Source organism: Drosophila novamexicana, unplaced genomic scaffold (genome assembly GCF_003285875.2).
Source record: "Drosophila novamexicana strain 15010-1031.04,08,12 unplaced genomic scaffold, DnovRS2.1 tig00000108-arrow-pilon, whole genome shotgun sequence".
Taxonomy (NCBI): domain Eukaryota; kingdom Metazoa; phylum Arthropoda; class Insecta; order Diptera; family Drosophilidae; genus Drosophila; species Drosophila novamexicana.
In genome coordinates, this window is record NW_020824772.1 from 1,155,001 (window position 1) to 1,171,001 (window position 16,001).

At 43.4% G+C, this 16,001-nt stretch overlaps 2 protein-coding genes across 3 annotated transcripts in view; one reads left to right on the plus strand and one right to left on the minus strand.

Moving 5' to 3' along the window:
- Window positions 1-757: 757 nt before the first annotated feature.
- Window positions 758-16,001, minus strand: part of LOC115757738 — a 144,347-nt gene continuing 129,103 nt past the window's right edge. Inside the window, 3 exon segments of the mRNA XM_030698123.1 lie at window positions 758-2,739; window positions 2,814-3,017; window positions 8,007-8,098. Coding sequence (XP_030553983.1) covers window positions 1,260-2,739; window positions 2,814-3,017; window positions 8,007-8,098 — 1,776 coding nt within the window. The 3' untranslated portion in view covers window positions 758-1,259.
- Window positions 3,498-5,944, plus strand: LOC115757740 (histone-arginine methyltransferase CARMER). Of its 2 annotated transcripts, none has more exons than XM_030698124.1 (5): window positions 3,498-4,134; window positions 4,199-4,533; window positions 4,607-5,165; window positions 5,225-5,635; window positions 5,705-5,944. In XM_030698124.1, exons 1-5 carry the CDS (start codon window positions 3,912-3,914, stop codon window positions 5,791-5,793), a joined length of 1,617 nt encoding a protein of 538 aa, XP_030553984.1. In that variant the 5' UTR covers window positions 3,498-3,911; the 3' UTR covers window positions 5,794-5,944. The 2 variants fall into 2 exon arrangements, with proteins under 2 accessions (XP_030553984.1, XP_030553985.1); XM_030698125.1 differs by having other exon boundaries at window positions 5,712-5,794.

Consider the following 16,001-nt stretch of genomic DNA (forward strand, 5'->3'; position numbering starts at 1 on the left):
AAAAATTGCACTACATTTAAATTAAAGTTGCTTTATATGGTATATGTTACAGTAGCATGGATTGCTTTTGTGTTTTGTTTATATTTCTTGTTTAATTGTTTTCTTGTTTTTGGGCTGGGTTCAGGGATAATTGTTCTATAGATGGTATATGTATGTGTATGTGGGATCTTAAGGTAACTATAATATTTTACCAGCTTTTTACGTTATGCACATTCGCTTTCGCTTTCAACTGATAGAATACAAAGCATTTAAAATTTGCTACGCAATGTCCATCCTTTATTTTTAATTTTCCTTTGTATATATGAGTACGTGTATGTATTGCAGTTTTTAATTTGTTGTTTGTTTTATGCATGAAGTTGCTTAATACTTAATTCTTAGCGATTTAACACACACATACAATTGGTTAAACTGTTTTGAATTTGAATTATACACGAATAATTTCACTATTTATATGCTTGTATGTTCTTGAATTCTTTGATTAATATGTTGATGTAACGCTTTAAATATTTATATGTTTATGCATAATTCGGTTATTTTTATATTTTGATTTGCATTTTTTTTTTTTTTGTTTTATTTAATTTGTTTTGAATATTTTGGGAGCAAGAAGAAGAACAAAAATTGCACTAATACTAAGAAAAAATTTTCTAGAGTCTTACAAACTAAAAAAATCAGATGTATATTTGTTTAAGATTTGTTTGCTTTTTGTTTTGTTTTCTTTTTTTTTCGTATTATGTTTTTACTTTTGCATTTTTTGTATACATATTTATATGTATATGCTTGTGGTGTTCCTTTTTTTTTGCGGTTTTACATGTATATAAAAATTGCTGGCTAAACGAAACGCAGCTAAAAATCTTTGCCACTGTTTGTTTGTTTGTTTTTTTTTTTTGTTGTTTTGTTTTGTTTTTAACATAAGAATTAACAAAATCAGGTTTTAAAATAAATATGTATGTATTTTTATGTATATTTATGCATAATAATAATTATTATTATTGTATATTGCAAATGTTGCCCAGCGCAAATGTTAGCAACATTTGCACGGCAGTTGGCAACACTAGCACAACAACAAAGAGATACCGTTACGTTTAAGGTTTGCACAATTCAATGCAGAGTAAATAAGAAGAGACCATTTATATATTAATTTTCATTAATTTGTTGTTTGTTTGTTTTTTGTTGTTTGTTTTTTTTTTTTGTTTTGTTTTTTCTTAGCGGCGGACTCTTTCTAGCAAAAACAACAGCAATACGGATGACACGGCAACAACTTAGACCTGGAGCAGCATTGTCTGCTGCTGTTTCTGCTGCTGCTGGCCCGCAGCGGCAGCCCGGCTCCAAGCCAGCAGCCCATTGGCAGCAGCAACCTCTTCCATCTGTACATCGGCATTGTCGTTGACAACTCCTCCATCATTGCTGCTGCTGGCGGTGGGCGAGGGTGTGCGCGTCGGCCTGGCAACTACAGCTGCGGGCGATACAATCACCGAAGTGGCAACGCTCTTAATGCGCGGCAATCTATTGATATTATTGCTGATGGTGTTGGTGTTGGTGATGCTGCTGCTGCTGTGAATGTGATTGCTGCTGCTGCTGATGCTGCTGTTGCTGCTGTTGGTGATGCTGTTGCTGGTCTGTGGTTGTATGTGGTGTATGCCATAGCGTTTATTGGTTTTGATAGTGAGCGAGGCAGGCAGCTGTTTGCCCGCCGCCACCTCGGCCGCCAATCTCACCACAGTTGTTGTCATTTTGGCAGCAGCTGCTGCTGCTGCTGATGTTGCTGTTGATGTTGCTACTTGCCGCAGTGTCGCCGACGCATGGGCTGCTGCCTCCGTCGACGATTTCTGTCGCTTTCAGTCACCAAAGCGACTGCAAGCCTTCTTCCATCGGCACTGAGTGCACCATTGATCGCGTCGCTCCATGCCGTAGACCTTGCGGCATTTCTTGTTCTCGCCGCGCGTACGTCGGTTCGGTGAGTTTGGTGTGTTCCTGGCCGCGCTCACCGCCTGCTGCACGGCCACATGTTGCAGTGGCATGTGCTGGCCGGAATTGGCAACCAGATTGTTGCTGGCAGTTGTCTGTTGCTGGCCGCGCAAGTGCTGCTGTTGATGCTGCTGCTGCTGCTGCTGCGGCGGATTGTAGTTGGCCGTGATTGTCACGCCAGACAGGTGGTGTTGTTGCTGGTGCTGCTGCGCTTGGGCCACCCCTGTGCTGTTGTGGCTGTGGTGTGCCGTCACCGTGACATTCTGCTGCGACAATTGCTGCAACATGTTGTTGGCACTGCTGTTGCTGTGTATGACCGGACTGCTGTTGCTACTGCTGCTGTTGCTGCTATTGCTGCTGCTGGCAGCGCTGCCAATGCTGCTATTGCTGTAATTGTGATGATGATGATGGACGTATGTCGGCGATGGATATGGCGCTGTCGAGTGGGACGGACGCGACGACGATGCGCGTGCCTGTTTGTTGAGTGTCGCCGAGCTGCTGCCGCTGCCGCTGCCACTGCCACTGCTGCTGCTGCTGCTGCTGTGGTGCGCCTGGTGGGTGTTCGTAGAGGATGCGCTTACTGTGATCGCACCGGTGGATGGCCAAGTGTAATTGTGATGCGCCAGCGGCGAAGTCGGTATGCAGCTCGTGTTGTTGCTCTGCAGCTGCTGGTGCTGGGTGCTTGTGATGTGACCATTGCTGCTGCTGCTGCTGTGATGTAGCTGTGCCTGCTGATGCGTTAGGTGGTGATAGTTATTCATAGCGCGTCCTTGTCTGTATCAATAATAATAAAATTGGATTGTAGTCATGGAAAAAGATCGAACTAGATATTGGATAGATCTGCTTACTTGAAGTTGCCAACGATCTGTCTTTGGTATTCTGGATCCTCGTGCGGCGGACGTGCCATGTCCCGGTGGCTGAGCGTGGGTGGAGATGCAGGACTAGGCGTTTTGACCAACTCGTCATCATCATCGTCTTCTGTGTAATAAAATTCCTCTTCGTGCTCATTATCACTGCAGGAATCGTTATCGCCAGAGCGTCTGGCTTTTTTGCTGCAAACGCAAAAACATTTTCATTGATTAATTCATTATCGCATATTGATATGGTGTTGTTTTTAATTGATATTGGGCGCCAATTGCTAAGGCAACATCTCGTGCGTCTCATTTGCCGAACGCGCTAGAGATGAGCATTAAAGTCGCAGTCATGTCTCAGTTAGCTACCTTTTTTGCGCAAACAAACTATCAAAAACTATTTGTTACCAGTATCTAGTGAATAAGTATTACAAAATATTTAATTAAATAATTGATTGCTTTATTTAGTTGATGTTATGTTCTAGCATATATTTAATAGTCACGCTCACGAGTGCCATTGCGGTTAACAATTGACCATCTCTAAAGCAATTAGCTCGTGAATGACTGCGACGTTGCCAGCTGGTGACATAGAAAGTGGCAACGCTGTCGCACACCTATTGGCAACGCCGCAGCCATTCACTTGCTATCGCTAGTCACACAGCTGCAGGGTTGTAGCAACGTTCGCAAAAAATACGCACGTTCTGAGTCAAATCAATACGAAATCAACAAAAATCGATCGATTTTTGCGATACCCGCAAGACAGAACGCGCCACAAATTGATATTTATTTGCCAACAACATAAATAGTGTACAGCACACGCATTGCTCGCGCTCTCCGCACATAAAATTGCTGTGGAAAATTTTTGCATTTCTGTCGTTTGCGACAGAAAAAAATTTGCGCGTCGCAAGAGTCTCGCGTGCGTCTGTGTCTGTCTCTCTTTGCGTGTGTGTGAGTGTGTGCGTGTGTACTTATATGTGTGTGCTTTGCGTCCGCGTGCATCTCACAGCCTACATTGTCAATTATAACGAAAAGCATTGTGATTATCACCCTATTCCTAATCCCCACAGTCAGTAGCCAGCCACAGAACAAAACAAAATGTCCACCAGCAGCAGCAGCCGCATCGCCATTGAGCAGAATAATAAATGCGTCAACAGCGTCGCCGCGGCCCTCTGCCCGCTCAGCAACTGCCAATTCTCGGGCGTTGTAATAAGCGCAATTTCCGACGAGCAGAAGCTTGAATTTAACAGCATATACAAGAGTAGCTGTACGTTAAGCTGCAGCTATGATTCCCAAGGCGTGTTGCTGCGCATTATGCTGGGTGAGCCCCACATCTCGACCTCAACTGCCGCATGGCATTGACCCTGTTTTTCTCGTTTTTGCAGACAACGATCAGGGTCATGTGCTGAAAGAGTACATGATATCAGCAGACACTGATGCGGCACAGCTGGGCCGGCGCTGCTATGCTGTCTCACTGGAATCGGACAATCTCGTGCTGCGCTTTGGCAGCGATAAGGATCAACAGCTCTTCCGCAAGGTTGTAGAGAATGTGAAGCATCTGCGACCAAAGTCTGTGTTCTCGCAGCGCACCGAAGAGTCGTCCGCATCGCAGTACTTCCAATTCTATGGCTACCTCAGTCAGCAGCAAAACATGATGCAAGACTATGTCAGAACGAGCACTTATCAGCGGGCCATCTTAGGCAACTCCATTGATTTTCAGGTGAACGCCACTTTTTGATTGCAATCGAAATTTCTAATAGCTTAGTTAATCTTATTAAATTACAATATAACAGGATAAAATTGTGCTGGACGTAGGTGCTGGTTCGGGAATACTGTCTTTCTTTGCCGTGCAGGCTGGCGCTGCCAAGGTGTACGCCATTGAGGCGTCTAATATGGCTCAATATGCACAGCAGCTGGTTGAGTCAAATAATGTGCAGCATAAGATCTCAGTGATACCCGGAAAGATTGAGGAAATTGAGCTGCCCGAAAAGGTGGATGTTATCATATCCGAGCCCATGGGCTATATGCTGTACAACGAGCGCATGCTGGAAACGTATCTGCACGCGCGTAAATGGCTGAAGCCGCATGGCAAAATGTATCCCACTCATGGAGATCTGCACATTGCGCCGTTTTCGGATGAGTCGCTCTACTCTGAGCAGTACAACAAGGCCAACTTTTGGTATCAATCGGCCTTTCATGGCGTCGATCTGACTACCCTGCACAAGGAGGGCATGAAGGAGTACTTCCGTCAACCGATTGTGGACACCTTTGATATACGCATTTGCATGGCTAAGTCGGTGCGGCATGTGTGTGACTTCCTTAACGACAAGGAAGATGACTTACATGTCATTGGTAAAACAATTGATCAATTTTTCAAATTATAGTCAATTAATAACATTAATTTTATTTAGACATTCCGCTCGAATTTCACATATTGCAGACTGGCATCTGCCACGGTCTGGCTTTTTGGTTTGATGTAGAGTTCAGTGGTAGCAGCCAGAATGTTTGGCTGTCCACTTCACCGACAGCGCCACTGACGCACTGGTATCAGGTGCGCTGTCTGCTTCCCATGCCGATTTTCATCAAACAAGGGCAGACGTTGACGGGCCGTGTGCTGCTGGAAGCCAATCGGCGGCAGTCATATGATGTGACCATAGATCTGCACATCGAGGGCACATTGATATCATCCAGCAATACACTCGATCTGAAGAATCCGTATTTTCGGTACACGGGGGCGCCGGTCCAAGCACCGCCGGGGACTAATACGCAGAGTCCATCGGAACAGTACTGGACGCAGATGGACACGCAGGGCAATCGAAATTGTAGGTTGTCTGCTAAGGCTAATCCCCAAAATTTTGTGTTTTTCTAATTCCTACTGCGCTCTCTTGCAGCTAATAGCATGCTAAATGGCGCCCTGACTGTTAATGGTATGGGGGATGGAGGCATGGACATTACCCATGGACTCATGCATCCGCACTAGGAACAAGCGATAAAATTTGTTGAAGAAGGCAAATACTACAACTTGCTGGCGCAATCTATTTGGCTAAAGATATGAATTGAAACTAAATTAGCACAATTATCCATTAGTTTTTGTTTTACGCTTCTTTTGTTATTTAATTCTGTCCAAAGTTTACCTCTTTTTTTTCTGTTTTTTTTATATATTTTTTTATTCTATTTATATTTTGAAAGAGATTGTGAATTGTTTTGTATGCACCGAAAGTTATAAGATTTTGATTTGAAGTACTCGAAAATTGTTCAATCCCCGCCTAGGCATATGTTGTAGATATTTTGCACATCAATCGGTAATAACAATAAGCAAAACGAGAATCGATGAGATCTTTAAATATCGCATAGATAAACAATCAAGGCAGACTAACGTATGTAGTTGTTTAGAACAGCAGCATATAATCGATAAGGATAATTTTAGCCCCCCATAGCATTTAGAGTTTTTAACGTATGTGTGTTATGTAATACGAGTATCTTATATATATTTATATACTATAATAATCAACGTAGATTAACTGCAGCTTCAGGAAGTTTCTTAGGTAATGCCAATTGCAGTTTTCAAGAAAATTTAAAAACAAAACAAGCTTTGAACAAAAACGAAAAGAAACAAAACACCAACTCAATAATTAAAACTGTATCTATGTATGTTATATTATATTATGTTAAGTATATATCTTTGTATTGTATTTCAATTATTTCATGTACCTCAACGAAATGAAGAACCTAGTTTCAATTGTAAAACGGAAATTCAATGGTTATGCTTAGTTTTGAAGTCATAACGAATTGCTCATAGATTATAGCCATTAAGTTATAGTTATTAATATATTTATATGAATTAGTCGCGCTGAGAGATTATACGTTTCAATTTAATTTCCTTGTTTTCCTCCATTTTTTCCCCTGTTTTATATTTTTCGTTTTGCAATTCTCACCTAGTTCTACTTATATAGAAACAACAATAGCTCCTACGTCGCTACCAGCCTGCCAAGCGCATAGTTGACATTATGAACATATACATATAATAGTGCATACATATATAGCATATAAAATCATAAATTATACATATTTATATATACATACATACAGTCAAGTATGTGCATTGTACTTTTTAGTGTAGCTCTAGAGCTGTTCGTTTGCCAACAACAACAACAACAATAAACTCAACTACCACAACAACACCACCAACACATATACAATACATGCAACTGAATACAAGTATAAACTATAATTCTATATAAGTACATACCCATGCATCTATGCAGAGAAAAACAAAAACAAATTTGAAAACAGAACCTAAAAAACGGCCTTTTATTTGATTTTTGTTCATTTTGTGAATCACCCCTCGCTGCCCAAGCAATTTATATAGGAAACAACATTTAACATTCGCAAATGTCAACGCTTAGCGGCCCGCGCCTCGGACCTTGGCCTCAAAAGTGCAGCGCTGTCGCCCCCAACAAGCCCCAATAAATGCCACGCCTCCCCGTACGCCTATGCCATTTGCGCCACTTGCAATACAGGTGCGGTAAGTCAACCCAAAATGTGTGTGTGCATGCGTGCGCGCGCGTGTATGTGTGTGACCTGGTTACTGCACACATACACACACATGCATGTGTACACAAGTGTTCTATTTTAAACAGCTCGAAGCGGCTTGCACAGTGGACTGAATGTGGCGTTTAATTTGCATGGAAATGGTGGCATATAAAGATAAGAAAATTTCTTTGAGCTATTGTGTGCACAATAGGCAACATTTTATATAAATTAAATTCTTCTGAAATATTTTTCTTGTATTTCAATAAATTGACTCATAGCTAAAAAATGTTTGAAGATATCAAAAGAAAAGCAAAATCTTACAGTTCATACTAAGAATCGTGCAAAGGCTGGGAAATCAGTGAAATTTGTGCATAAATTCTAAATACTTTTGTTGCTTTTCATCCCCAGATTTATGTACACCATTCGGAAGACTTCTATCGATTTAAGCCCGAGCTATTTCTATCCACTGTGCATCAATTGTGACGCGCGCTGCATTGCTGCTTTTGTTGTGCTTGTTGTTATTGTTGTTGTTTTTGTCGGTTGCACTAAGTCAAGGCCCTGCCACTTGCTGCTCTTGATTGTAGTTTGCCTTTGGCCGCTGCCACCTCTTGGAGCACCCTTTAGGGGCACTTGAATGCACTGCTTTTTGCTTGCACTTACCCCAAATGTTTGTCCCGCACGTGTCGTTCAATTTTCAGTTGTGTGGGCTCCACAATGCCGCATCCTTTCCAGGTACAACGGAATTTTTTCAACTGCAAATACAAGAACAATAACATTTTGGATTAGACAACTATTCCAACTGACATCGAAATTAACGCTAATTTAGTATAAAAATTGCTGAGCTATTTCTGCGTACTTGATGTTGAAAGTGGGCGTGAGTGGGTGGTGTGCCGGCGCGCGAGGATGAGGATGAGCGGCAGCCCGGGCTGGCTTCACTTTCACTAGCGCCACGCTCGCCATACGACTCGTAGTCACTGCGCTCCACGTAGTAGTTCAAAGCAGTTGCGTGCATGGCGAGCAACTTCAGCTGGAGGAGCTGGAGCAGGAGCACGAGCAGGAGCAGGAGCACCAGTGAACCGGTGCCGGGCCGGTGCTAAATGCGACTGTGTTGGTGCGGACAATGCAACTGGCTGCGTGGCTGTATGGCGGCGTTCGCTGGCTGGTGGCTGCCCGGTTTTAACAGGATGCGCACACGAGCATCAAACGATGCCGCGCACGAGGATGCCGAATGAGCTCCGTTTCCATTCCGGCTGCACTCTGCACACGCTGCACTGATAACACGGCCCAACCGCCCGCCTTGCCCTTGCCGAGCGCCTGTCACAATTTTCCAAGCGCGCGCCCATTTACTGGGTCAACTTGGTCTCGCCCCGATCCATGTCTCGCCGCTCACCAACCGCCGCCCCTCATTCGCCTTGACACGCTTCTCACTTTCGCTCAAAGAGAGCTTTGCATTATTTGGCGGCCCTGCGACTGCAATTATGCTGCGCTTTATGCTGAAGGTTAGGACGCTGGCAGCGCTGTTGACCCAGTTCGGCGGCTAGCTTTCTGTGATTTTATTTTTCAGTTTTTGGTGTTTTGTATTTTTGATTGCGTCCTTGCGTCTGTTTGTTGGGGCACAGTTTTGTCCTTGTGTGCTGTGTGCAATGCTGCACAAATTGAAAATTAAATTTTGCTTGTCAAGTGATTAACAATTTGTTTGGCCAATGAAGTGCTTTATTTAGCAACAGAAAAGGTTATTTATTTCTAGCGTTTAGGTAAATAAACAGCAAGGCTGTTAGCCCATTTTTCCAAATTTTATTTAATTTAAGCCTGAACCTAAAATATATTTTTGTCTTTAAAGGGTTTGATTTATTTGAAAATATTCGTAGACACCTTTATGTTAAAAAGGAAATTGAAAAATTTGATTATATTAAGACAAAATGAAGTGAAAGAAATTTTAAAAAGCAAACTTGGGTTAACAGAAGTGGAAGACCAGGTGCAGGCACCAAGCCGTAATCTATTGGAATAGTGAACTGGAAAACGGAAAAAGATTTGCAGCCATGATTTTCAGACTCCATAGCTGCTAGGATAATGTAGGAATTTCGCTGTCAAGTTTCAACTCACATCAAAGGGGTGGCTAGCGAACCTTTTACCTGGCAGCTTTTACTGATTTATGTACACATAATGCCTAATAATTTTTTTTGTTTTTATTAATTTAAGTTTTATGCCGCGTTTATTTTGAACGCTGCCTTTAATTAAGAGCTTGTATTCAATAATTTAATTAGGGAGCTATTTTAAGTGTTTTGCTTTTGTTTGAAACCATAACTCACAGCGTCTAATGATGTCTTCCAGAGCCTTGAAATGTCTACTATTGAGCTCTAAAACAATCCCAGGAGCACGGGACAACAACAGCAACATACGTGGGTTCCCGGTCGAGTGGCAGAAAACGAAAGCGAAACGAAAGCTGCTTACCGCAACGTAATCATAAACATAAATAACTTCAGCTACATACTCAGAAACACAGACTTTAATAGAGCTGTGTGTGTGTGCGTGTGTGGAACATTAACTGCCTGAAGCCTGCCTGTGGGTCTACACATTTTTCGTTTTAACTCGGCGCAATTAGTGGGCTCCATAATTCGTTTGCGGCCAGCGAACGGAGCGCAGGATATGGCGCATATCCTGCTCATAAATATTAACGTGCACATATGTATGTGTGTGTGTGCGTTCAACAATTGTTGCCATTTGTGCCAGCTGCTGTGCTGTGCAGTGGCAGCTCTTAAGTTTTCGAGTTTTGGCAGCGTGTGGCTGGCATATAAATAAACAAGTATTTATTTTCTATTATGCGAATGCTTCTGGACGTGTGTGCCTGTGTGTGTGTGTGTGTGTGTCAAAATTAGCAAAACAAACAACAGGAATTGAATTCGTTAAAAACTTTGATTAAGTTCACCAACAGACAAAGCCGCGTATACGCAATTTACAGCACACGGCGTCAACTGGCGCCGCTGCTGCTGCTGTTCCTTTTATTGGCTTTAATTATTTTTAATTAATGCGCCAACAAAGTCGAAAATCATTTTGGCTTATCAATTTCTTGGCAAGTCAAACTGCCAAGGCAACAATCCGCGTACATGCGAGCAGTTGCCACCTGCCGTGTTGCATAAGCCCAGTAAATGATGGAGTCTGTGTTCATCTCTTCTCCTCCCTCGCCCATTCTCTCGCTCTCTCACTCTCTCTCTCTCTCTCTCTCTCTCTCTCTCTCTCTCTCTCTCTCTCTCTCTCTTTTTCTCTATCTATGTGCGTGCGTTAATTATGTTGCGTTGTCTAATGAGCTGCAATGGACGGGGGCCAACAGTCGTTCGTCTACTAATGAAAGAAAACAACTGAAGTTTCAGTTAGCATTTGCCGTTGCCAGCCCCCGCCCTCTAGAGCACAAGCATCCCCTAAACGGCGGCACACAATGGCCGCTCTGTGCTGCATGCCACATGCCGCCTACCGCACTGTGTCCTGATTTGGCGCCTGGACCAGCGCGTAAATAGTGAGTGTACGGAAATGCCAGGAATAATACAAATCTTGTTTAAGGCAGTCTGAAGTTGCAGAGAAGGAGAGAGCTAAAGAGGAGGAAACGAGCAGCTAGAGTGGGAGAGCCCAAGGAAATCCATCTGGCATTCCTGTTTTGCCTGAGGCTGACTACAGCTACGTATATTATTTTGTGTGCGTGGTTGTGTTTTCTGGAGCTGCTAGCTGAGTGGCATCGTTACGACTGCCTTATCCTGGTTACACGCTGTTGTTTGCCATTTGCCCGGCGCCAGTAACAGGCGTGCCTGCGCCATCAATACGGCGTAAGGTTATAGTGCCATATATAGCATATATATATGTATACATTATGCTATATATACACGTGCTTTGTGTGCGTTGAGTGAACTGGTTTAATCTGCTTTAATCGGCAAGTTGCCTGTTCGCACAAATATACTGAGATACTCTGAGCTTTCACATGCACAGAGCACACCTATGTTAAATTTAAGCAAAGCTCTAATGATTTGCTGTGGCAGCAACGAAAAGCTCACTAATACTAGTGCGCGCCTTTGTGAGCTTTGTGATTACTGATGTTGGCACTTATTGAAACGCTTGACTGCAATGAATTTCATTAAAATTCTTTTTACAAGTAATGAAATTCGTAAAACTGCGCTATCAGCGATTCGTTGTTGCTTTATATGTAATTTCCTCTAGCTTTCACAATCAATGAACATTTGCTTGACAGCATAAAGTAACCAACCCCGCACACACACTCACACAAATACATACACATCGACAGACTCAAATTTACGTGCCTTGTATAAATAACAAGTTTTTTCTGTGTTCGCTTTCCATTTTTGGCCGCAAACATAAACAACCCCACACCCAAAAGAGTCGAAGCGACGAGGCAATGGCAAACAGAACACGGAACAGCTGTGGGAAGGACAACTACGGAATTGGGTCAACTGTATATAGCAATGCGAGCGCCTGAACACAATCCACAAACAAACACAAATATATGTACAGATGTGTGCGAGTGCGTGTGTATATAAGGTAAACATATTTAACTGAGGGTTGGCCCTGTGCCTGTAGCTGCCCCTGCCCCACATGAAAGGCGTCTGTTAACTTGCAAAAAACTGGGCCAAAAAGAGCGGCCGGGCCAATAACAGTGCCAGAGAAACCTAACAAACAGAATGCGCGCGCATGGTTATATCTGGTCAAAGAGCACGACAAGCCATTAGCAACTCTCTTCGAGAGAGATTCAGAGAGCGGCCAGGCTCGAAGAAGAAGAGCGCGCCTGGAACTGTGTTTGTTTTGATTTGCAGCACACGAATTGGGTCAGTGGAAGCTCATTTACTGCGGCTGCCGCTGCCGCAGCTGCGACTGCTGTTGGGGCTGTGTGCCTCATGTGGAGCACTGGAGCCACGTGGAAGCGGAAGCATAAATTATTGACTTTTGTGCAGAGGCGGGCAAACGACTGCCTATAAATAGCACACTTCGTGTGTGTGTGTGTGTGTGTGTGTGTGTGTGTGTGTGTGTGTGTGTGTTAGGGAAGTCAGCATCAGTTTTGCTGATGCTGCTGCTGCTGCTGCTGATCCTGCCGCAAAATAGAGAGCGTGTGTGCAATGCCCCAAAGGCCATTCATATTTCCTGTGTGCTTGCGACTTGAGCACTTCTTTCCCCTAGTTGCCAATTTGATAGGCAGCTAGCTTAAACTCGCTCAGCCCCTGCCCCGCTGCCTAATAAGGCTTATTATTATTTTTTTGTTAAGAACAACATGCGAATCGCACTCACGGCGAGGCTTATACACTTCAACGCCCACCTTGGGACAAACGCGACTTGAAAGTCAGCAAAGCGCACAAAAGTAGGCAACGAAATATGTAGTCCTTATTATCCTCGGGCCAGCTGGCAATTTTATGCGCACCATTAAAGCTGCTTAAGCGCCTGATGGCAATTTCCGCTGGTTTGAGCATATAATTTGCATTGCCAGGACAACCCCGATGCCATGGGCAACGTATTCCCGCCACTCCTACGCCTACGCCTATTTAGACATGTATATTTATATAAATGTATATAGTATCTGCAAATGCAATTGATTATGCTACATTTTGACAGTTGTACCTAAGCCTGTCAAGTGTCGGCCCTGTGTAATTTGCATGTGGCTTGCGGTTGGCTCTTAAAGCCTTATCGCAGTGCCAACAGGCTACAACAACAATAACAACAACTTGAATTGGATCATCTCAGATGATAAGAGGCAAGCAGCATCGCTGTGGCACACAGGGGTGGGACACAGCAGAAGCACGGGTTGCGCTTTCAACAGCATTTTGTTTGCTTTGGAGGCGTTGGGTTACAGGTTAAATAATTGCCGCAAGCAAAAGCGCTTTGGGCTACAAAATTTGCGGTTAAACTTTACTGTTCAAATAGTTAACTTCCCCGTAAAGTTTGAATGTGTGTGCGTGCAAGGTTGTGTATGTGATTATTTGATTTTCAGCTCGGCTCATACATGGAAAACATGATTACCTCAATTTGTCGCCCTCGTTTGGAAGCTCGCTTCAAACTTAATTTGATTGCGTATAAATAAACACGCGACGCGGCCGACAGTGACAAACTGACAGAAATGTGTACACAATGTGCACACACTTATTTACATATACGCACTAATACATATGTAGATATCATATATGCATACATAACTGATGTGACAATCGCACGCGAAATTGTCATTTCTGAGCGCAGGGAGTGGGTTGGGTAGGCGCTGAAGAAGAGGCAAGGGGCAGGCAACATGATTGAGCATGTCGCGAAAACGACATGGAAGCTGAGTTGAGTGTTCATTCATGTTGTTGATTTCATATGAGTGTGTGGCCGCTCTGGTGTGTGTGCCTGTGTGTGTGAAAACAAGACAATGAAAATGGCGTCAATTTGCGAACAGAAGCATATGAGCATGTATGTGTGAGACAAACAAATTCTGGACAGACAAAAGCACAAAACCGACTGACTTGACATGACAAAAATTGTTCGAAATCAGCTTAAGGGTTGCCAAACACACACACACACGTACTCGTACTTCGCATACATATGCATATACAAAATTTATGCGCAAAACTCGTGATTGCTTCGAGTTGTTACGAAAAACACATTTCAAATGAAACGCGTTCAGCTTCAATTTTCCGCTACAGTTTAAATGTTCAATTTCCGCGTAAGTGTAAGAAATAGATATGCGATAGAATTGCAGAGCACAAATTGGATTTTTTTAGAGAGAGAGAGAAAAAGCTCTAGGCTCAGAACAATTTCAAGCCTGAAAGTAGGCAACACTTCGCAGCGCATTTGCTTTCCCATAAAACACAACTGCGACATGTTATAAATATTTACAATGTGCATGCTAAAAATTCAACAAGAAGTCTGGCAATTTATGTTATGTAATTGCTTGAATTTGTATTTCCATATACTTTTATCTGACAAGCAAATGGACTCAACAGATATCTGCAAGCAAAAGATGAACATTTCTATATTTAAATGTATATATATGCTTTTTCACTGTACAACTTTAAGGCTGGTCAAAAATGAAAAAGGCTATGTGCTGCTTGAAGCTGGCAAATGAAATATTAAAAAGTACAGCACCTGTGTCCAGCACAGTGGCAGGCAAATGTCTTCGGCTGTTGTGTGTGACAACAATTTCCGACAGGGCTCAATTTACCGCAACACGACGGCACGACGCAGCCCTCAACCGTGCTCAAGGCACATGCACATAAAATGGCTTATCAGTGAAAAAGGCTCGAATTACAAGCAGGCTGAAACGTGGCAAGCGCCATATCCTTGCCCTACCCAACCTATTCAATCTCCCCACACACACACACACACACTTTGGAGCCGCAAGCAAGTTAATGGACCAACCAGAGGCACAAGTTAAGAGCCTCAGCTTCAGACCAAAAACTGGCTGATTATCAACGCCATTGTCACATCTCCTGCAATAAAGAGCGAGGGGCGGCGCCGCCAACAATGGCTGAAATCCAATTATGACATAAAAATTTGCGTAAATTGTGAAATGTAAATTTTTGTCAACACTTTCAACTAAAAAAGGGTTAACGAGAGATAAGGCAAGGCGAAATTATTATTTGACACACGTAAATTTTTGGGTTGATAGTAAAATTTGTGTGTGGTTGTGTGAGTGTGCGCGCCAAGAGGCCTGCATTTGCCGTTGACTTTTATTGCTGCGGTAATTGCTAAATGGAGCTTGAATTGGGTCCTGTGCTCCGTCAACTGTATCCAGTGTATGCCCCATAGACGCCCTATGCTGGTGTCCTGGGTTAATCAATGCGCACACAGTGGGCAACGGGGCGGCAGCTCGTTTGCGGTTTTGATAGCGCTTTAAAGACCCCACTGGGTCTCGGAACCAAGTAATTGGCTTATAATAAATATAAAATTGTGACAGCAACTGGCTTCGAGCAGCACAAGCGATACTTCTGAGGACTCAGCTAACAGATAGCCATGGCCAACGACTGCTGTGCATAACTGTACCAAAGTAACTAAACTATATAAATATGTGTCTCTGTGTGTGACTGTGTGTGTTTGTGTGGGGGGAGCAGGCCGACGACAGCTCATCTATTTCAATTAAGCCCTGACTGGGGGTCAGTCTTTTAGGGGCAGCTGCCTGCGAGCTGTTGCTGTGCTCGTGTTTGACCCGCATGTTGACCCAGAATGCAACCGAAGCGGCCAAGCAGCCGGGGCACAGCCGTAACTAGGTCACTTCTGCCACACAATATTGACGAAAAATATGCACATTCCTTACCACTTGCCGATTTTTTTGCTGCACATTGATATGGCACAAGGCTTTACGCCTGGGACGACCTTGCCACAGACTGTACCAAACAGCAGCAGCGGCGGCGGCGACTGCATCAAGGCCTAACTCAACTGGGCGAGCGCATACATATTGCAGTAACTGTACATTGGGACAAGATGTGTTTACTTATCATAGAGCCACTCAAGGTCTTTCCGTTTTTGCACAGTGTATGCAATCGTAAGGAAACCAGGTCAAGCATCAAGCGAAACTATATAGAGGGCACACACACACACATGTATATATGTGTGCGTTGGCATATGTACAGTAGCTAATGTATTTATGTACTCTTCAGTTATGTGCTCTCCGTTTACTTATAATCTTTTGCCTTT

What these genes read in the sequence shown, in the direction of transcription:
- LOC115757740 (XM_030698124.1), top strand. Translation starts at nt 3,912, where the DNA reads ATGTCCACCAGCAGCAGCAGCCGCATCGCCATTGAGCAGAATAATAAA. An exon ending in GTTGCTGCGCATTATGCTGG is followed by an intron (nt 4,135 to 4,198) that starts GTGAGCCCCACA and finishes TCGTTTTTGCAG; the next exon opens with ACAACGATCAGGGTCATGTG. An exon ending in CACGCAGGGCAATCGAAATT is followed by an intron (nt 5,636 to 5,704) that starts GTAGGTTGTCTG and finishes GCTCTCTTGCAG; the next exon opens with CTAATAGCATGCTAAATGGC.